General features: G+C 40.9%; 1 protein-coding gene across 8 annotated transcripts in view; it reads left to right on the top strand.

The window, feature by feature from the left end:
• Window positions 1-18,288, top strand: part of trip12 (thyroid hormone receptor interactor 12) — a 47,110-nt gene that overhangs the window by 24,491 nt on the left and 4,331 nt on the right. For 4 of the 8 annotated variants that reach the window (XM_056765556.1, XM_056765550.1, XM_056765551.1 and 1 more), the window contains 31 exons: window positions 2,832-2,937; window positions 3,640-3,776; window positions 3,902-3,985; window positions 4,179-4,274; window positions 4,392-4,543; window positions 4,850-4,885; window positions 5,062-5,157; window positions 5,530-5,622; window positions 5,757-5,918; window positions 6,108-6,176; window positions 6,438-6,603; window positions 6,880-6,997; window positions 7,522-7,678; window positions 7,759-7,912; window positions 8,079-8,307; window positions 8,382-8,500; window positions 8,661-8,865; window positions 8,952-9,052; window positions 10,208-10,382; window positions 10,762-10,903; window positions 11,024-11,215; window positions 11,318-11,469; window positions 11,629-11,786; window positions 11,885-11,958; window positions 15,460-15,659; window positions 16,034-16,433; window positions 16,725-16,867; window positions 16,953-17,109; window positions 17,196-17,294; window positions 17,410-17,524; window positions 17,616-17,770. In XM_056765556.1, the coding sequence (XP_056621534.1) occupies window positions 2,832-2,937; window positions 3,640-3,776; window positions 3,902-3,985; window positions 4,179-4,274; window positions 4,392-4,543; window positions 4,850-4,885; window positions 5,062-5,157; window positions 5,530-5,622; window positions 5,757-5,918; window positions 6,108-6,176; window positions 6,438-6,603; window positions 6,880-6,997; window positions 7,522-7,678; window positions 7,759-7,912; window positions 8,079-8,307; window positions 8,382-8,500; window positions 8,661-8,865; window positions 8,952-9,052; window positions 10,208-10,382; window positions 10,762-10,903; window positions 11,024-11,215; window positions 11,318-11,469; window positions 11,629-11,786; window positions 11,885-11,958; window positions 15,460-15,659; window positions 16,034-16,433; window positions 16,725-16,867; window positions 16,953-17,109; window positions 17,196-17,294; window positions 17,410-17,524; window positions 17,616-17,770 (4,442 nt within the window). The remainder of the gene's footprint in view (window positions 1-2,831; window positions 2,938-3,639; window positions 3,777-3,901; window positions 3,986-4,178; window positions 4,275-4,391; window positions 4,544-4,849; window positions 4,886-5,061; window positions 5,158-5,529; window positions 5,623-5,756; window positions 5,919-6,107; window positions 6,177-6,437; window positions 6,604-6,879; window positions 6,998-7,521; window positions 7,679-7,758; window positions 7,913-8,078; window positions 8,308-8,381; window positions 8,501-8,660; window positions 8,866-8,951; window positions 9,053-10,207; window positions 10,383-10,761; window positions 10,904-11,023; window positions 11,216-11,317; window positions 11,470-11,628; window positions 11,787-11,884; window positions 11,959-15,459; window positions 15,660-16,033; window positions 16,434-16,724; window positions 16,868-16,952; window positions 17,110-17,195; window positions 17,295-17,409; window positions 17,525-17,615; window positions 17,771-18,288) is intronic. The other 4 variants (XM_056765557.1, XM_056765555.1, XM_056765554.1 and 1 more) reach the window with 2 other exon arrangements.

The following is an 18,288-nucleotide window of genomic DNA, read 5'->3' as shown; positions in this document are numbered from 1 at the left end:
ATTTATTCTTTGAAACTTTAATATTTATGCAATTGCAATGCCTTGATTTTAGTAAAGTTAGTAGTCATAGCCATAAATGCAAGGGTACTAATAATTGGCATAATTTCTTTCGGTGTTTCGGTTTTCGGCCTTGGTTTTCTCTTTTTCGGTTTTCTGTTTTGGCCACGAATTTTCCTTTCGGTGCATCCCTAATATAAATGTAACGATTTATAACAGCCTGGGTAAAATGTTAGCGTAAGTACGTCAGCGATCCATATTTATAAACCCCATTTAGTCCGATTTTTAAGTGACCTCATTTTGCCTGTCTATTCCGTTTAAGTAAACAGAAAAACACGTATAATATTTGTTGACTTTTTATTAATTAATCTAAAGAAAACATAGTGGACAAAGGAGAAACAGGCTGAAAACAACACATTAAGTTGGTCAATAACAGGAGTGACATTTTATGCGAAACTCAGCCATTTCTACTCATATGGCGACCAACAAGCTAATCAGGGTGACCTCGGAGGAAGATTTTTTACAAGTTTATTAACAATATTTCTCAAGATTACAAAAGTACATGAGAAGACAGCACGTTTACCATTGTAAAGAAGTCAGAATGCATGACACATCATTGCAGGGCCGCTTTAAGTTTTATTTGACGTTTTATTTACATGTGTTGAGTGAACATGAGGGTAAGTGTCCCTAATACACAAAAAATCATCGTAAGAACATAATAAAATGAGACCTTTCATATTGTTTTAATGTGTAACACTGTTAACAATTTAATATATACTTTTTGACAAGCACAATGTCTGTTGGTTCAAATGAATTCAGATAATAGTCTCTCTATTTAGCACCAATCAAGAGCACAGCTTCTTTTTATATAAGCAGAACCAAATCTTATGAATGAATAAACATCAACTGATGGAGATTCTGCTACACAGTATTTGAAAAATGTGACATCGTGCCTGCTCTGCAAACTTTATATCAAAAGCTGAAGGGTTTGAAATTGAATAGTGCGTTAAACAAGCTTGCATAGTGCAGGCAGTGTTTCGGGCCTTTCTTGAGTCTGATGAGGAGCTGATGTTGTTCAATGCAGATGTGTGGTGTTATTAACTCTACACACAGTGCTGGTGGGATGATGTGCATGATGTGCTGGTTTCTGTGGCAACACACTCAACACGTGTACAGTATGTCAAGGAGCGTCAGACACAGTGATGAAATAAATGTTGTTGTTATGGGCACCGGCCAAAGGTCAGATGGGTTAGCACTGACCATTTATTCCTGTTGTTTTTGCAGCATATTTGTTCCGATTATCATATTTATTTTTGCCTTGCTATTTCATTACATTTACGCGATAGATGAGTCGGGATGTTTCTACCTTGATCTAGAGGAAACTAGGTGTTTTGTAATGCGTTTAGGCAGTTGTTGCTATTTATACATTCAGTGAAGCTGCACAACGCAGACTTTTGTGCTTTTTTTGTCTGACTGCAGCTTTTCTCATTTCCAAATTTTTCCAGAACCTGTTGAAGTTCATCCAGAAAAAACGTTGTCATTTGTCCTATTTTAAAGGGGTCATATGGCGCAAATACAAGTTTTTCTGTGTCTTTGGTGTGTTATAAGTTCCCCATGCATGTATAAGCCTGATACGCCTTGTGTAACCGCACCCCCACAAATCCACGTCAGTTCGTGGTTTTATTTGACTAAGACCACCCAAATGTATAAGCAAGTAAGGTGGGCTTACCTGTCTGTACAAACACCATATTTGGAACATCAGGATCCAAAGGAAGAGGTGTTACATTTCGGTCTCACACTTGCCGTATTCGACCAATCATTACGCACAGTTTATTTGGCCAATCATTGCACACCTCGCTTTTCAGAGCGATGAACTTTGTAAAAAAATCCATGCATTTCATAGACGAGGGGCAAAGAGGAGATGCAAACATGCATGTTGTGTGGAAAATACAGCTTTTTGAACAGTAAATCGTGTATACACCTTGCATTACATCCTAAACAAATGATAATATTATTTTTAGCCTTGTTATATGACCCCTTTAAAGAATATTCTACTTCTTTTACATACAATAAAGCTTTATAGTTACTGAGGCTGTCAGGTTCCAAAAATGAACAAAAGAACCATAAAGGTGTCATAAAGATGACTTGATTCTATTTATCCTTTACCCAGAATGCATCCACTATAAATCCATAAAACATAAAATAAAAATTTGGTTACATGAAAGATAATTTGCAAAGTTGGAGTCAGTCCCTTAGAAACAATGTTTTCATTTCAAATGGATGTATATATTTAGGTGCTTTTCATATCAACTACTGAAATTAGAAATAATTTTTGACAAATATGCATGTTATTTTAAGCTCCATCTGACTCAACACTACTTGCGTTTGTCTAAAGACTAAATATGTGAACAACTCGTAAAAAATGTGTATATTAACAAGTAGTTAATAAGGGGAATTTGTGGGCTTGACACAGGCTTCTGTTATCAAATTGTCTTCTTAACAGATACAGAAATGAAAGATTTTTTTAAATAGTAGATTTATGTGCCTAAACAATTTTTTCATCATAGTGCATTATAGTATTTAATATTTTATTCAAGGATTCATGCCATGCTGCCTAAAAAATTTCATCTATTAATTCAGCATTCAGCATCTTACTTGAACCTCCTGGATCTGAACAAAGGTTTCGTACTGATGTAATACTCTCTGTGTGTTTGAAAGCCACATACTGTTCTCCTGTAATCTCTCTGAATGACTCTCTGTCCTATGATGACTGACAGCGCTCAGTGTGAAATCATAGCTTTCAGCTCTCTCTTTCTCTCTCTGTCTCTCTGTAGGTTTGAGAAAGTCCACTAAGAAGCGTAGTGAGTCTCCCCCAGCAGAGCTCCCCAGCTTTCGGAGGAGCACACGACAGAAGACCACGGGCTCCTGCGCCAGCACCAGGTACTCAAGTGCTTGCTTATAAAAAGAGAAAACATGATCAAAGGAACTTAGTGACGATTCTCGTCACGAGACAGATTGTGACGTAGCGACAAGCAACCTGAAATAACATCTAGAATGTCTTAAGAAGAATATAGCACGCCCATAAAAATAGCTCAATAGTCCTATGGGGTGCCTTTATGGGTGTGAAGAAGTGTTAAAGAATCAAGCCTGTGTAGTACACTGTAGCCACGCCCCTCTTTCATTCCTGTGTCCTCAATCTTATTTATTCATTTTTATTAAACGTATTATAGAGCCGAACCCTCACTTATGTAGTACTGCAGATGGGTGTTTCAGTTCTGTTACTCACTGTACTGAAACTTCCAGTCGGTTCCCAAAAGAAATTGTGGCATGTGTGGAAAGTCCTATTAAATGGATGAGTCCAGCTGAGAAATTCAGAATGCTTGAAATTCCAGTCAGTATGAAAGTCCATTCACAATACTTCGCATTAGAAAATGTTGAAACCCCCTGAAACATTAAAGCACTGCACTGCTAATGATCTCCAATATCATTCATTTAAAAATATACTTGAAATAGTTTTTTTCTGTCTAGACAGTGTGACATCTACAGACGTATGGAGGTTGTTAAGCGGTGGAGGCTCAGAGTGTAAAGAATATTAAATAAACAAGAATCTATTGTCTTACCTCTCTCTCGATTCTTCTTTAGTCGGCGAGGCTCAGGCCTGGGCAAGCGCGGGGCAGCCGAAGCTCGCCGACAGGAAAAAATGGCTGACTCCGACAACAACCAAGACGGGGCCAATTCATCGGCCGCGCGCACAGAGGACACGCCACAAGGAGCGTCTGGTAAGTCATCAGCGCCATGCACGTTCAACTACAAACACCACAACAATTATACCAGTATACTCATTCTGATGGAAACTTGCATTCTTACACGCTTCAATTTCCCTTTTTGTCTTTCTGCTTCGTAGCGTCTAGTTCAGTGGCTGGAGCAGTGGGCATGACCACCTCTGGAGAGAGCGAATCAGATGACTCTGAAATGGGAAGGCTGCAAGGCATGTTTGCTTTTGCTTTTATTTCGTTACAGACTCTTTCGCTAGAACTGTTTCTAGGTTTTGTAAGAGGTAAAAGTGCACTGTATGACTGTAGATAAACCAAACCCCTATGCATTCACTACTCATGTTTTCTTAAAGAAACCTTGTTGTGCATAATCTCTCATGTTTAAAATGTCTCTCGCTATCTCTTCAGCTCTGCTGGAGGCCAGGGGTCTTCCTCCACACCTGTTTGGACCTTTTGGGCCCCGAATGTCTCAACTGTTTCACAGGACCATAGGGAGCGGAGCTAGTGAGTGACCTCAACTATGCGTGTGACATTGATTGTCTTTATATATTTACACTACTCATGACTTTTGTATGTGTTCTCCTAACCCTCCAATCGTCTCTGTGTCTGTCCAATCTTCAGGCTCAAAGGCTCAGCAGCTGCTACAGGGCCTGCAGGCTACAGGAGACGAATCCCAGCAGCTCCAAGCTGCCATAGAGATGTGTCAGCTGCTTGTGATGGGTAATGAGGAGACGCTGGGAGGTTTCCCCGTAAAGAGCGTCGTACCTGCCCTGGTAAGTGCATTAAATGTGGTCTATATTGAAGCTTTGTCTGGCCATGAATCTTTTACTTAAACAGGAAGAGACCAATTCCGTTGGATATTTTTTCCTCAGTTACCAGTTAGACTGAAAACCTATATGGCTTTCGTTCTTTAAAATTGTTTAATGCCAGTAAGATTATAGATTTTTAAGTCAAGTAAGCGCTTTTCAGTTTTATGCCAGCATGCATTACATGGTTAGAAAATGATGTCAATGTGTTACGTCTGAAGTGCAGATCTTAGCGTTGTGCCCTTAACCTCACGTCTTGTCTCCTCTCTGCAGATCACACTATTACAGATGGAGCACAATTTTGATATTGTGAGTACTGTGGGTGGGCTTGTGTGTCTGAACAATGTGAAAGCTTAACAAGGCCAAATTCTTTGAATCTTTCACCTGGCAATAATTCCATCCATTTATTCACAGTCATTTCATTTTGCCCCTTTCTAATTGGAGAATAACGTAATGACTGCCCACTGCATCTTTCTTTTCTGCAGATGAATCATGCATCTCGAGCCCTCACCTACATGATGGAGGCTCTGCCACGTTCCTCGGCTGTGGTCGTGGACGCCATCCCCGTCTTCCTGGAAAAGGTAAATTGGGTCTATCTGTTCTCTTGAACCCCGAAACTGTGGGAGGACAAACATAATTGAACGGGATTATTCGTCCTCTTGAGGAATAATACACTAGTAATATAGAATGGAAAATGTTGGTAACAGAACAGCACAGCCCCCAATTCACTTCTATTGTAACAAATGCAAGTGAATGGGGGGGGGCTGTTAACAACATTCTTTAAAATATCTTCTTTTGTGTTCTGCTGAAGAAAGTCATTCAGGTTTGAAATGACAAGAGGGGGTGAGTAAATGATGACAGAATTTTAATTTTGAAGGTAAACTACTGGGTGTGCATTTTTGTGCTTGTCAATGTATGTTGTCTGAAAACCTGCTTGTTCTCTGTCTCCAAAGCTTCAGGTCATCCAGTTTATAGATGTTGCAGAACAAGCCCTGACCGCCCTGGAGATGTTGTCGAGGAGGCACAGTAAAGCAATCCTGCAGGCTGTAAGCATTGACTGTTAAAGACAAATATTAGAAACTGTGACCGTCTCACTTAAATATAACATAGAAGTATCATCCAATTAGAGTTTGTGGGCTGTTTGTTATCCTGATCTAACATTGAAAGTGTCTCTTCACAGGGAGGGCTAGCTGATTGTTTGCTGTACTTAGAGTTCTTCAGCATCAACGCTCAGAGGAATGCACTAGCCATCGCCGCTAACTGCTGTCAGAGCATCACAGCGGATGAGTTTCACTTTGTGGCTGACTCTCTGCCCCTGCTCACTCAGAGACTCACACACCAGGTGATATGAGCTGAAACACGCAGATCATCTCATTTACACTTCATTTACACACAGAGTATGTTTACTGTTGTGTTACGGGGATGAATCTCAGACTGACACTTTCAAATGACACCTCAGCGTTGGATTTAAACGGGTGTCATCACAAACAGTGCCGTTTTCTGCATCAGCCCTATGACTCTTGTTTTACAGGATAAAAAATCGGTGGAAAGCACATGTCTCTGTTTTGCCAGGCTGGTGGACAACTTTCAGCACGAGGAGGTGAGATTATGACACGTACATGCGTCAGCCAAAGAGTGGTTTAGTGAAAAGTGTTATTTCATTTACATTTATTAATTTGGCAGACACTAGTAAACGTTAGTTTACAAGGCCATGCTACTATGAGGATTAAAGCTGGAAGAAGCAAATGAGAAAATGAACAGCAAGATATAGATATATATTTTTTTGACAAGACGGACAGTTATTATTGGTGAAGTATGTATGAGGTCATTAAGCCTCTCCCTGTGTGTCGTTCCATCACAGAACCTGTTACAGCAGGTGGCTTCCCGGGATCTACTGACCAACATTCAGCAGCTGCTGGTGTTGACTCCACCTGTGCTCAGCTCCGGCATGTTCATTATGGTGGTGCGCATGTTCTCCCTCATGTGCTCCAACTGTCCGTGTCTGGCCGTACAGCTCATGAAGCAGAGTAAGTCATGTGCAGCTATTCACAAACTTGACATCAGTTGACTAAATAAAAATGTTATGAATTTATACATTTAAAAGTTTTTTTGATTGAGAAAATTAAGGGATTTAATTGACATTCTGCACCCTCAGCACGTGCACATTTTGTAGAATGATAATGCCTGTTCTTACAACTGTTGGGGAAAAGAGCAAGGGCAGAAGATGTAAGGACATCATGTGATGTGTGTCTTTGTGAGTGAAGATCACGATGCGACTGTGTGTGCATGTTCTATGTTTGCAGATATAGCAGAGACGCTGCGGTTCCTGCTCTGTGGAGCATCTAATGGAAGCTGTCAAGAGCAGATTGACCTTGTGCCCAGAAGCCCTCAGGAGCTTTATGAACTCACCTCACTCATCTGGTACTTCCTGTTTCCTTTCCTAAACCTTTTTTGATCTGTCTGGCTCTTATAGGTGCTTTAAAGCTTGTTGATGTTCATACCCAAACGATTTTCACTGGCAATGATCCGAGTGAACATGGAAATTTACTCCCTTACATAGGTAGCGCTTAGTGTAAAACAGATATACCCCGGAAAACAAGGTGGCACTTTGCAACTTTATGCTTCTGGCACTCGCTTGTCACACAGAAGAGTTAATCGGGTCGAGTTAATAATCGAGTTTATCTCTTCTTCAATGTGTGCTCACAGCAAGACAGTTTTGTTCTTGAGCGGCACAAAGTCGTGTAACTGTTACTTTAGCGGCTCACAGCAGCCATCACATTGGTAAGTCAGTTTGTAACGCGTTGCGTCAAACCAAATAAGCTAGCCTGAGGCGCCCTTTAAACGTTAACGATAAACACGCGTGATTATTGTCTCGGTGTGGACAAGCCCTTGGCATGTGTTTGAACACCATTCTCTCTCTCTCTCTCTCTCTCTCTTTGCTATAGTGAGCTGATGCCATGTCTGCCCAGAGAGGGCATCTTTGCGGTGGATGTCATGCTGAAGAAGGGCAGCGCCCAGACCACAGAGGGTGCCATCTGGCAGTGGAGAGACGACCGAGGTCTGTGGCACCCGTACAACCGCATTGACAGCCGCATTATTGAGGTACACTCAGCACCGTATGAATGATGTTCATCCGGTCTCCGGAAAAATCTTGAGGTTTACTAAATGTCTTGATTTGTCAGACTGCTCACCAGAATGGAGAAGATGAGATAAGTCTGTCCACTCTCGGTCGAGTCTACACCATTGACTTCAATTCTATGCAGCAGATTAATGAAGACACTGGCACCGCCCGAGCCATTCAGAGAAAACCCAACCCTTTGGCCAACCCTAACACAGGTACATGAACATTCTTGATCATTTCAACATGACCCCTGTCAGTGTGTACATCGCAGCAATATTCTGAATGCTAATAGACAGAAACTTTATTCACAGTTCGGTCCTAAAGTGAATCCGCTCTGCCAACAGGTTTAAAGCTTTATCCTTCTGCTCTGATTGTTTACAGGAGGTCACTTAGAGGTGCGGAGAGAAGACGCTCGTGCTCAGCTGTTGAAAGAGGATCCTGAGCTTGCTAAGTGTTTTATAAAGACTCTGTTTGGGGTTCTTTATGAGGTGTACAGCTCCTCGGCCGGGCCCGCTGTCAGACACAAGTGCCTTAGAGCCATCCTCCGGATCATCTACTTCGCAGATGCAGAGCTGCTTAAAGACGTCCTGCGCAACCACTCTGTGTCCAGGTCTGTTAAGAGCAAGGTTTACATCGCTCGACCACATTCAGCTAATGTTCTAACACAATGTCTTGTGTCTGCAGTCATATTGCTTCCATGCTGTCCAGTCAGGATCTGAAGATTGTAGTGGGTTCTCTGCAGATGGCTGAGATCCTAATGCAGAAGCTCCCAGATGTGTTCAGTGTTTACTTCAGAAGAGAAGGTATTAGATTTGTTTTGAGTATATGATTCTACTAAAGAACTTCAGGATATCACTGCTTGCGTTTGACTGTTTCTTGTACTAAATATAGATATTTAGTAGCTACTGTGTAGTTTCTTTATAATGCTTTTTTCAGATTGATTCATGTACGTTTGTTTTTCAGGTGTGATGCACCAGGTAAAGAATCTGGCCGAGTCTGAAGCGTTCCTCACCAGCCCTCCTAAAGCATGCACCAGTGGCACAGCTAATCTCTGCACCACCACCATCACCACAGCAACCACTACAGCTGCCACCAACGTCACACCCGACCTGGGTTCCCCGAGCTTTCAGCACAGCATGGACGACTCTCTAGACCTTAGCCCACAGGGGTATGAAACACCTCACACCAGACCTCTTTGCTAGCCTTGTGCTGCACAGTAATTTAAGCTTTGAAACAAATCTCTGTGTTCTTCAGTAGGTTGAGTGATGTTCTGAAGAGAAAACGCCTCCCGAAAAGAGGACCAAGACGTCCCAAGTATTCCCCACCCAGAGACGATGACAAAGTGGATAATCAGGGTATACTTACTGATTCCTATCTGGAAGAAATAATGTAGACATTCCTGATTTTCTTAAAGGGCTACACGATTAATCGACAATAAACCGCATGTGGTTTGGCGTTTGGCACAGTTTGTCAGTGATGTACAGTTTTATGCTCTATGTTGAAAAGAGTATTCCAAGGATTCCCAGATGGTCTACAACTTCTGCTTGAAATTCGTGCAGAATGATGCACACTCTAACGGGTGATATTACCCATAACTCATTGCGAGTAGGCGGAGTTTAGTGACGCTTCACTGCATTAATAAATGTAAATAACTGATGCGTCATTTCATTTATAAATATTACAATAGAGTAAACATTACAAATGAAACAACGAATGAATAAATGTGTATTACAGTTAATGGCCACAATGTTGTCTAAGTAGTAACAATGTTGTCTAGGCAACATCGGCCACTTCCGTTTCCTGTAAGTATGTCTCAGGGCTTGCCTATTGTTTGGCTTCACACGAAAATGTATAGACTTTCCATAACAAAAACAATGCATACTTTTAGTGCATAGTACAAGTAGGCGAATTGGGACGCAGCATAGGAAATGCCATGTCATCTTTTTATCACTGTTCTTCAATCCTCCTCGGGTATTTTCATGATAATAAAGTATATTTGTAATTAAGATGTTTGACAGCTGTTGCTTTTTCAAATTCACGTTATAAGGGACTCATCCTCGCAGTGTTTTCAAATGCCTCAGCATTATCTACTTATTAAAGAGTCGCGCTTCGCGAAAAAGCTTTACATAGAAGCATTATTGCTGCCTTTGCGATTACATAATCACAGTATCGTGATCAACTTAAGCATGATTACAAAGGGAAATACGATTTATCACGCAGCCCTAGTTTCTTAGGATGATTCTGGGGGATTTGAAACCTTTTAGAGGGACTGCTACAAACTATCATGATTTACGATTCGTGTGGTTTTAAAGCAGTTTTGCAAAGAGTAGTATTCTTATATTCTTGTTTTTATAAAGAGTATACTTATTAAAGACCCCAAACAGTGTGCTTGGTTGTTTTTGTGTCCAAAAAATCTTTGGAGTCAATTTTTGTTTGAATTGTGGTATGTGTACACTACATAGTCGCTATTACAATGCTTTAATATGGCTATTTTAACATCTTCCTCACAGCTAAGAGCCCGACCACCACACAGTCTCCCAAGTCCTCTTTCCTGGCCAGTCTGAATCCAAAGACCTGGGGTAAGCTGGGGACCCAGACAAACAGCGCTAACTCTGAACCCTCACGCACGGCAGGAGTCAGCGGCCTGGCACGTGTGCCGCCAAAAGACTCTGTGTCCAATAACAGGTAAAGACTTCATTTAAAATATCAATCTCTGATTTCATACTTATGATACCCAGACAGAATTTTAAATCCTTTTGGTAATAAAGACACTCCTTTACATACATGTTAACATGCGTCACATAGGCATTAATAATTTAGGCAAACCGGTTTTGGAAGTAAACCATGTAATCATGAATATAAGTAAAAACAACAGAATTAGCATGTGTTTCAATAGTTTTGTATTACATGTGGTTGTTAGATACAAAACCAATGAATGCGATGACATCGTTGGAATCAAATTATTCCCTGTGGTTTGTTTAACCACTTAGTCATATTTTCCTACCAAAGTAACATATTATTTACATTGTTAGCTGTAAAGTGAACTGTTTTCCTCCTCTTTCAGAGATAAGATAAAGGCCTGGATAAAGGAGCAAGCCAGTAAGTTTGTGGAGCGTTACTTTAACTCTGAGAGTGTGGATGGAAGTAACCCAGCACTGAACGTCCTGCAGAGACTCTGTACTGCTACAGAACAGCTCAGCCTGCAGGTAACACTGATACACAGCAGTCGTTTCTATCTTCTATAATGCATTAGAATTTTATTAATGTAGAAACCGTTACCTGGGATGTATTGAACTCCGTCGTCACACCGCATGCATTCGTTTCAGGTCGACAGTGGCGCAGAGTGCCTAGAGGAGATCAGCAATATTGTGTCTGAATCAGACGTGTCGTCCTTCGAGATCCAGCACAGCGGTCTGGTGAAGCAGCTGTTGTTGTATCTGACATCAAACAGCGAGCGGGACACTATCAGCAGAGACGATAGGATCAAGAGGTTCCTGCATGTGTTCTTCGGCTGTCCAGTGAGTTCACACTGTTAGCCAGGGCGCACATGGGTGTGTTCAAAGGGCTCTTTCGGTAGCAGTTTTCGTTCTTTGTTGCTCATTGTTTGTTATGGGATTCAGATACCAGGACAAGAACCTCTTGGGCGTTTGGACCTGACGGAGAACGGCCCGCTGCTGTCACTGGTGCACAAGATGAATAACTGTCTCAGTCAGATGGAGCAGTTCCCTGTTAAAGTGCACGACTTTCCCAGTGGAAATGGCAACGGCAGCAGGTATTTGTCAAGTGCTGTTTCAGACCCAGTGATATTAATTCAAGTATATAGGATCATTTCAACTTGTTTCTTCCATAAACAGTACTTTCTCTCTGTCTTGCACATCCTGTGTTTCTGTCGAGTTCATGTTTTCTGATGTTTGTTATTTGTGTTTTGCAGGGGTTCACAAGCACTTAAGTTTTTCAACACCCATCAGCTGAAGTGTCAGCTGCAGAGACATCCAGACTGCACTAATGTCAAACAGTGGAAGGGAGGACCGGTCAAAATCGACCCCTTGGCTTTGGTACAGGCCATCGAGAGATACCTTGTTGTTAGAGGTACACAAACAAATTTAAACACGCTTGACTCTTTTCTGTGGTTTTTGACTTGTCAGATGAGATGATTTGATTTAATTTAATTTGATTTGTCTCCTAAGGGTATGGAAGGATAAGAGAGGAAGATGAAGATAGTGATGATGATGGTTCAGATGATGAGATCGACGAGTCTTTGGTATGGAGAACTCCTGCTCCTGTTTTTATTTTGAATCACATGCGTCTTATAGCTGTAGTATCTGTGGAATTATATGAACTGTTACCCACAATCCATGTTTTTCTAGCTTCAATGCAGTTTTATTTCCAGTCATACGATGACTAGGGCAATCGTGGCCTAATGGTTAGAGAATCTGACTCGTGACCAGAAGATTGGTGGTTCGATTACCAGGGCCGTCTGGTAGTGACTGAGGTGCCCTTGAGCAAGGACCTTACCCTTACTTGCTCCCCGGGGGCTGCAGTGATAGCTGCCCACTGCTCCGGGTGTACGTGTGTTGACAACTTGCTGTGCAGGTGTTCATTACTCTGGATGGGTTAAAAGCAGAGGTCACATTTCGGGTATGGGTCACCATATCTGACTAATAGGTCACTTTCACAGTGTAGCTTAATACAGCTCGCGATTCGGTACATATCTCGATGCTGGGTTCACGATACGATACACATCTCGATATTTTGAACAAAATTGAATGACTGAAACTGAAATTCAAATAACATTTATTTTCAAAATGTTAACAATTTCAGTAACTTATTTTGTTGCACATACAACTTAACAAAGAATTTTAACATTTTAAGGCTTAAAGGTAGGGGTGGGCGATCTAGAAAAAAAATTCAAATCACGATTTTTTCAAGATAGATCACGATTCACGATTTTATCGCGGTTCTTCTTCAAGTGGGTTTTAAGACTATTTTGCAAATAAAGGGGCTTCAATACAGCCAAACTAAGTCCCCATATAAAAATATACTCTTTACCATTTATATTTTGAAGAATATTTTAATCAAGTTAATATTTAATGCAAGTGCAAGACCATAAATCAGCTGTTAGAAAAAACTTTACATTTTGAATTTTGTTTTTCATCTTGTTGCGGCACTCGGAGTAAAGCTGTGGAATGGGTGTGGAGGATAAATATTTTTGGCTGGGTATTTCGTAACGTGGATCTACGACTTTGAGCAGTTTTTTAAAGCCCTCATTTTCCACAGTCTTTATAGAAATCATGTCTTTGGCCAGGTAAAATGCGACCGCGTCAGTGACATCTTTCCAGCGCTTGTTCATTCTGTCATACGGATACGGAGTTCCATTCTCAAATGGTTCTTTCGCTAAAGTCAATGTTTAAGCCTTTTAGTTTCCGTATGCTTGGTTGTACCTGATTTACTCTTGTGGGATCCCTTTATAATTTGACTGTCGGCATACTCTTTCAGTCCCTTTTATTTTGAGGTGGTTAAAAAGGTTCGTTGTGTTGCCTTACGACGCTCAAATCTTATGATTGCCACATTTGCAAATAACTGTTGTTTGGGCCGTGTCAGTTGGGGAAAACCCAAACCATTTCAATATTACTGATGTAGAATTTTTTTTAGGGACCAAGTCCTCCGTGTTTCCCTCCATCTTCACTGACCGCGTCACTTAATCTTACTGAATTCACAAGCAAGGTATACGAGCTTGTTAACATGCCGCAATCTATCGCAAGTATGTGGACGAATTCTATAGAACACTACTATATAGGACGATTTAACGATTTTCCCGAAAAAGTGGATCGTGCAGTCATTTTAATCGTTCGCGATCTAATATCGTCATATCGCACACCCCTACTTAAAAGTTCTGTGTGTAAGTTTCAGAGGCCACTATTGGCGATGTAGGAAATTGCAACCTACAGCTCCGCTACCCCCTTCTCTCTCCCAGTAGAGAAGCTACGGTTATTTGTTAACATTGTGTCAGTGATTTATTTGCTTATTTTGCATAGCATTTTTTGGCACTGTAACTTGGTTTGTAATTTACAGCCTATTGAAACAGGTTGCTAATGTTAAAGCCGTGTAATCTAACCGCGAAAGTCTTAGCAGACGTTTTTCTCATCATCACAGAGTCAATCAGAGGGCTAAACACAGGTAGTAAGAGGGAGAGGAAGAGGGCGGAGAGGTAGGGGTTTTGGAGATGCAGGCAGGGCGAGGAGAGGCAGAGGAGCTAACGTTACCCGGGAGGTTTTCTGCCGTTTTTTTGTCTCTACTTCGCCTTGCTGAATCGTATTTTCTCTTTTTTGATGACACAGATTGACGCTCTGTCTGCTTGTGTGCAGAGTATGTGTTGTCCGCCATTAGCGCAAATTTCACTTCTTACTGCAACAAAGAACCGTTTCTATTTCTAATAAAAAATACGACAAGAAAATGTTGTTATTGTTCTTCCTCTACTTCTGCTAATCCTTCTATGTAGTGGCTTTGCAAGCTGCCTCCAAAACACAGCCCCATGCATCCTTCCTTTTACGAAACGTGCTCAGTTTGTCCGTGTAGGTTTACTATAGAAGCATGGCTGTGCAATTTGATAAATTACATGTAAGGATGTGCCCCCGGTGTATATACATAAAATGTCTCATTGTAGGGTAATATAAACATTTCGGTTCATTTTGTAAGGTATTTCTTCACCACTCGCAACATAGTTTTGTATTCTATATTACATTTTGATAAATAAATCCTTCAAAATGCTACACACTGTACCTTTAACTGAAATTAAGAATTAAGGTCTGTGTTAATTTTGACAGCAAATTTTGATTTAGTTTGACATAATTACTTTACCTTGGAAATAAATTAAACCAGTTCATTACCTTAATTTTTCAGAAAAGTTGAGTAACTACTGGATATGCATTGTTGTAACACAGAATATTATACCATGAATGACATGTACCAGTTCATTGTCCCATTTTGACTCAGTTGGCTCATTCAGTGAAGGGCATGTTCATTCAGTACATTCAAGCAATGAAACATTCTGACAGAGCTCACGCTCAAGCGCTATTGGCTCATGTCTGTCTTTGCTTGAGACAGTAATGTATGAGACAAATCTTTCAAAAAGACATATAACATAAACTGTATTACATTTCTTCAATCATGCAAATCAAATACTTTTTTTTTAGCATGTCATTCGATGATTTAATATACAGTAGGACTCACTTTATCGCTTCTCTGATTGGAACAGCGCTAGTGTCTTTTGGCTTACTTTATGTTGCATATCACGTTATGCAGCAGCTCACGTTAGCGGATACAATTAACATTAGCACTTAAAAACTTTTGTGCTGACTGTAATGAGTTTCGGGGTGACTCGCTTGCAGTCACGCTTTAAGTTTGCTGTGTTTTAACGGCGATTGTGAAGGAAAATATGATGCTTTTTAACACTGTTTGGAAACACAGATTGTATCTTGTGCTTCCCCTTCTCCCAGAGACTTCTCTCTCCACCGCATATGTGAAATAAGCATATGTAACGCGCTGGCCCAGAGTAGGTAGCGTCAGACAAAACACAGTAAAAATCATTTTAAAATTTTACTCCGTATTATTAGTCAATATAAAACCTGCAGTGTTCTCCAAACAGTAAGCTATTGTTCAATTCCGGACATGGCTGAAGTTTACACTTCCACTAGTACTCCTGAAGATTAAAGTCTTTTTACCCTCCAGCTTAACCCTATGAACTTTGAACTCTTTCTCAAAGGCTGCCCAGTTCCTGAACTCTGGGAGCGTACGTCACAGGCTGCAGTTCTACATAGGCGAGCACCTGCTGCCGTACAACATGACTGTGTATCAGGCCGTCAGGCAGTTCAGTCTACAGGCAGAGGAGGAGAGAGAGAGCACAGATGATGAAGCAAATCCTCTGGGACGGGCCGGCATATGGACCAAAACACACACTATATGGTATTACAAGGCTGCATGTTCATTCATGTTTTAGGCTGCTTTCAAAAATACGATGCTTCTTTACAAAATAATAACCTCATTTTGACTTGACCCTTTCTACTGGGAGACAGAAAAGCTTATTTTTTTTTAAGTGTGTCAATTCAACCTGGTCACCAAATTTACTTTAAAAGATCAAACATTGTTCAAATACTGTACAGTGATTGGTTTTTAAATGGTTTAAGCATAAATGTATTTTAACATAACTCTGTTACCGGTGAATCCTGTTACCCATAATGCTGTTTTTGGTAACAGGGTTGAATATATCGCAAACTTCTACATTTGAATATGTAATTGGTTAGCTGTAATATTAATCATATTCGTGATAAATGTTGCAGGTATAAGCCGGTCAGAGAGGATGAAGAGGGCTGTAAAGACGCCGTTGGAGGGAAGAGAGGGCGCGCACAGACGGCGCCTACTAAAACCTCCCCTCGAAATGCCAAGAAACAGGATGAACTGTGGCACGGTAGGAAGAACACACTTATAAAGTCGATCAACTCTTTACATCCAGTATTCAAAGTGAACTTGATCAGAATCGCTATTGATTCAGACAACCCTGTGGATGTGTGTTTTTTGCTGTTTGTAGAGGGTGTGTGTCCCAGCGTGACAAACCCATTAGAGTCATACCTCATTTCCGATCCTCCAGAGGGCATCACTTTTGATGATCCCTCTATGGAGGTGATACTGCTGCTGAGGGTCCTGCACTCCATCAGTAGATACTGGTTTTACCTGTACGATGTGAGTATAGAAACACACTTACACACACCTGTATACATACTGAACACCTGTCAAAAATATCTGAAATTGTCATGTCTTAATTCAACAAAAATTTACCAAATGTAAAATGTATTTCAAAGTATCATTATTATAGAGTATTATTACGTCACTGTATCCATTTTGTTTTTATTCAAATCAACACATTGAAATCAATATTTAATGTGCTACACAAATAATGATAGTCACTGAAGATGTGAGATGCAAAATAACCTGACGTGTTTTTTACTTTCATAACTCTTGTCTGTGTGTCAGAATGCTGCATGTAAGGAGATCATTCCCATCAGTGAGTTTATTAACAGTAAACTGACAGCAAAGGCCAACAGACAGTTACAGGACCCGCTGGTCATCATGACTGGAAACATCCCCACCTGGCTCACCGAGCTCGGCAAAACCTGGTACAGCAAACTCTTCACTCTCCTTGCATCACATCCCTGTCCTGTGTTTCTGTACCTTAAAATTCTGATATTCTCTCTTCTCCAGCCCGTTTTTCTTTCCCTTCGACACGCGGCAGATGCTCTTCTACGTAACGGCATTTGACCGGGACCGCGCCATGCAACGCTTGCTCGACACCAACCCTGAGATCAACCAGTCTGACTCGCAGGACAGCCGCGTCGCTCCGCGCCTTGACAGGAAGAAGGTTTTCATGCAGTGCCTGTTACGGCTTTCAAATGCTTGGATTGTGTGTGAAATCAGAAGTGTAAACTTGTTCCTGTTTTTCTGTAGAGAACGATAAACCGCGATGAGCTCCTGAAGCAGGCAGAGTCTGTAATGCAGGACCTTGGGAGCTCCAGAGCCATGCTGGAGATACAGTATGAGAATGAGGTATTGATCATGAACAGACATCCATCCATGAGGCAACAACCAATGGAAGGACAAAAGAAATTGGATAAAGTCCTTCATGACCTTATTGTCTGCCCTTTCTCTGTGTGTATGTCAGGTGGGAACAGGTCTCGGCCCAACGCAAGAGTTCTACGCACTGGTGTCTCAGGAGTTGCAAAGGGCTGATTTGGGACTATGGAGAGGAGAGGAAGTGGCTCTCACCAACCCTAAAGGTGACTGACCATCATAGATCTGTGGTGCATTTGTGTAAATTGCAGAGTTATCATGTAGTGCTGTCTTTAATGTCTTTCTCTCTCTCAACAGGGAGTCATGAGGGAACAAAGTATATGTTCAGCTCCAGGGGTTTGTTCGCTGTACCTTTCGGACGAACTACCAAACCAGCTCACATCGCCAAGATCAAAATGAAGTTCCGTTTTCTAGGCAAGCTCATGGCTAAAGCCATCATGGACTTCAGATTGGTACGTTCACTCTTACAGATGTACAGTTAGATTATTGGTAATTGTCACGTTAACACTATAGACAGTTTCAAAGCAACAACATAAACAAACGTTAACGCAAATGCGGGCGTTTGTGGACTGCCCTTAACTTCCGGTACACATTCACAAAAAATAAGAGTGCCTTTAGATTGTTTCTGATAACAAGAAAAATATACCAAGAAGAACCATTACTTTGCTAAACTTTTCTCTCCAATATTTTGAATTTAGACTGCGATACCAATCTGAACTGCTAGATGTCATTGTACCAAATGCTTTCTTTAAATGCGAAATTAATACACAACAAAATTCAACAAATCATTTATTTTATACAATTATTATATAAAAAAAGAATTGTAATGAGGTTCATTAAAAGGAAGGAAGGAGGCGGGAACCGGCAAACATTTAATCAAAATAATAACAAAGTAAAAAGACAGCCGGTGTATAAAACATACATACAACCATAAAACATGTTCTGGCCCGGTCCTTTCTCATCGATGGTC

The sequence above is a fragment of the Triplophysa dalaica genome, chromosome 14 (assembly GCF_015846415.1).
Source record: "Triplophysa dalaica isolate WHDGS20190420 chromosome 14, ASM1584641v1, whole genome shotgun sequence".
NCBI lineage: Eukaryota > Metazoa > Chordata > Actinopteri > Cypriniformes > Nemacheilidae > Triplophysa > Triplophysa dalaica.
The sequence above is the reverse complement of the archived record's forward strand: the minus strand, read 5'-3'. Positions and strand labels throughout refer to the sequence as shown.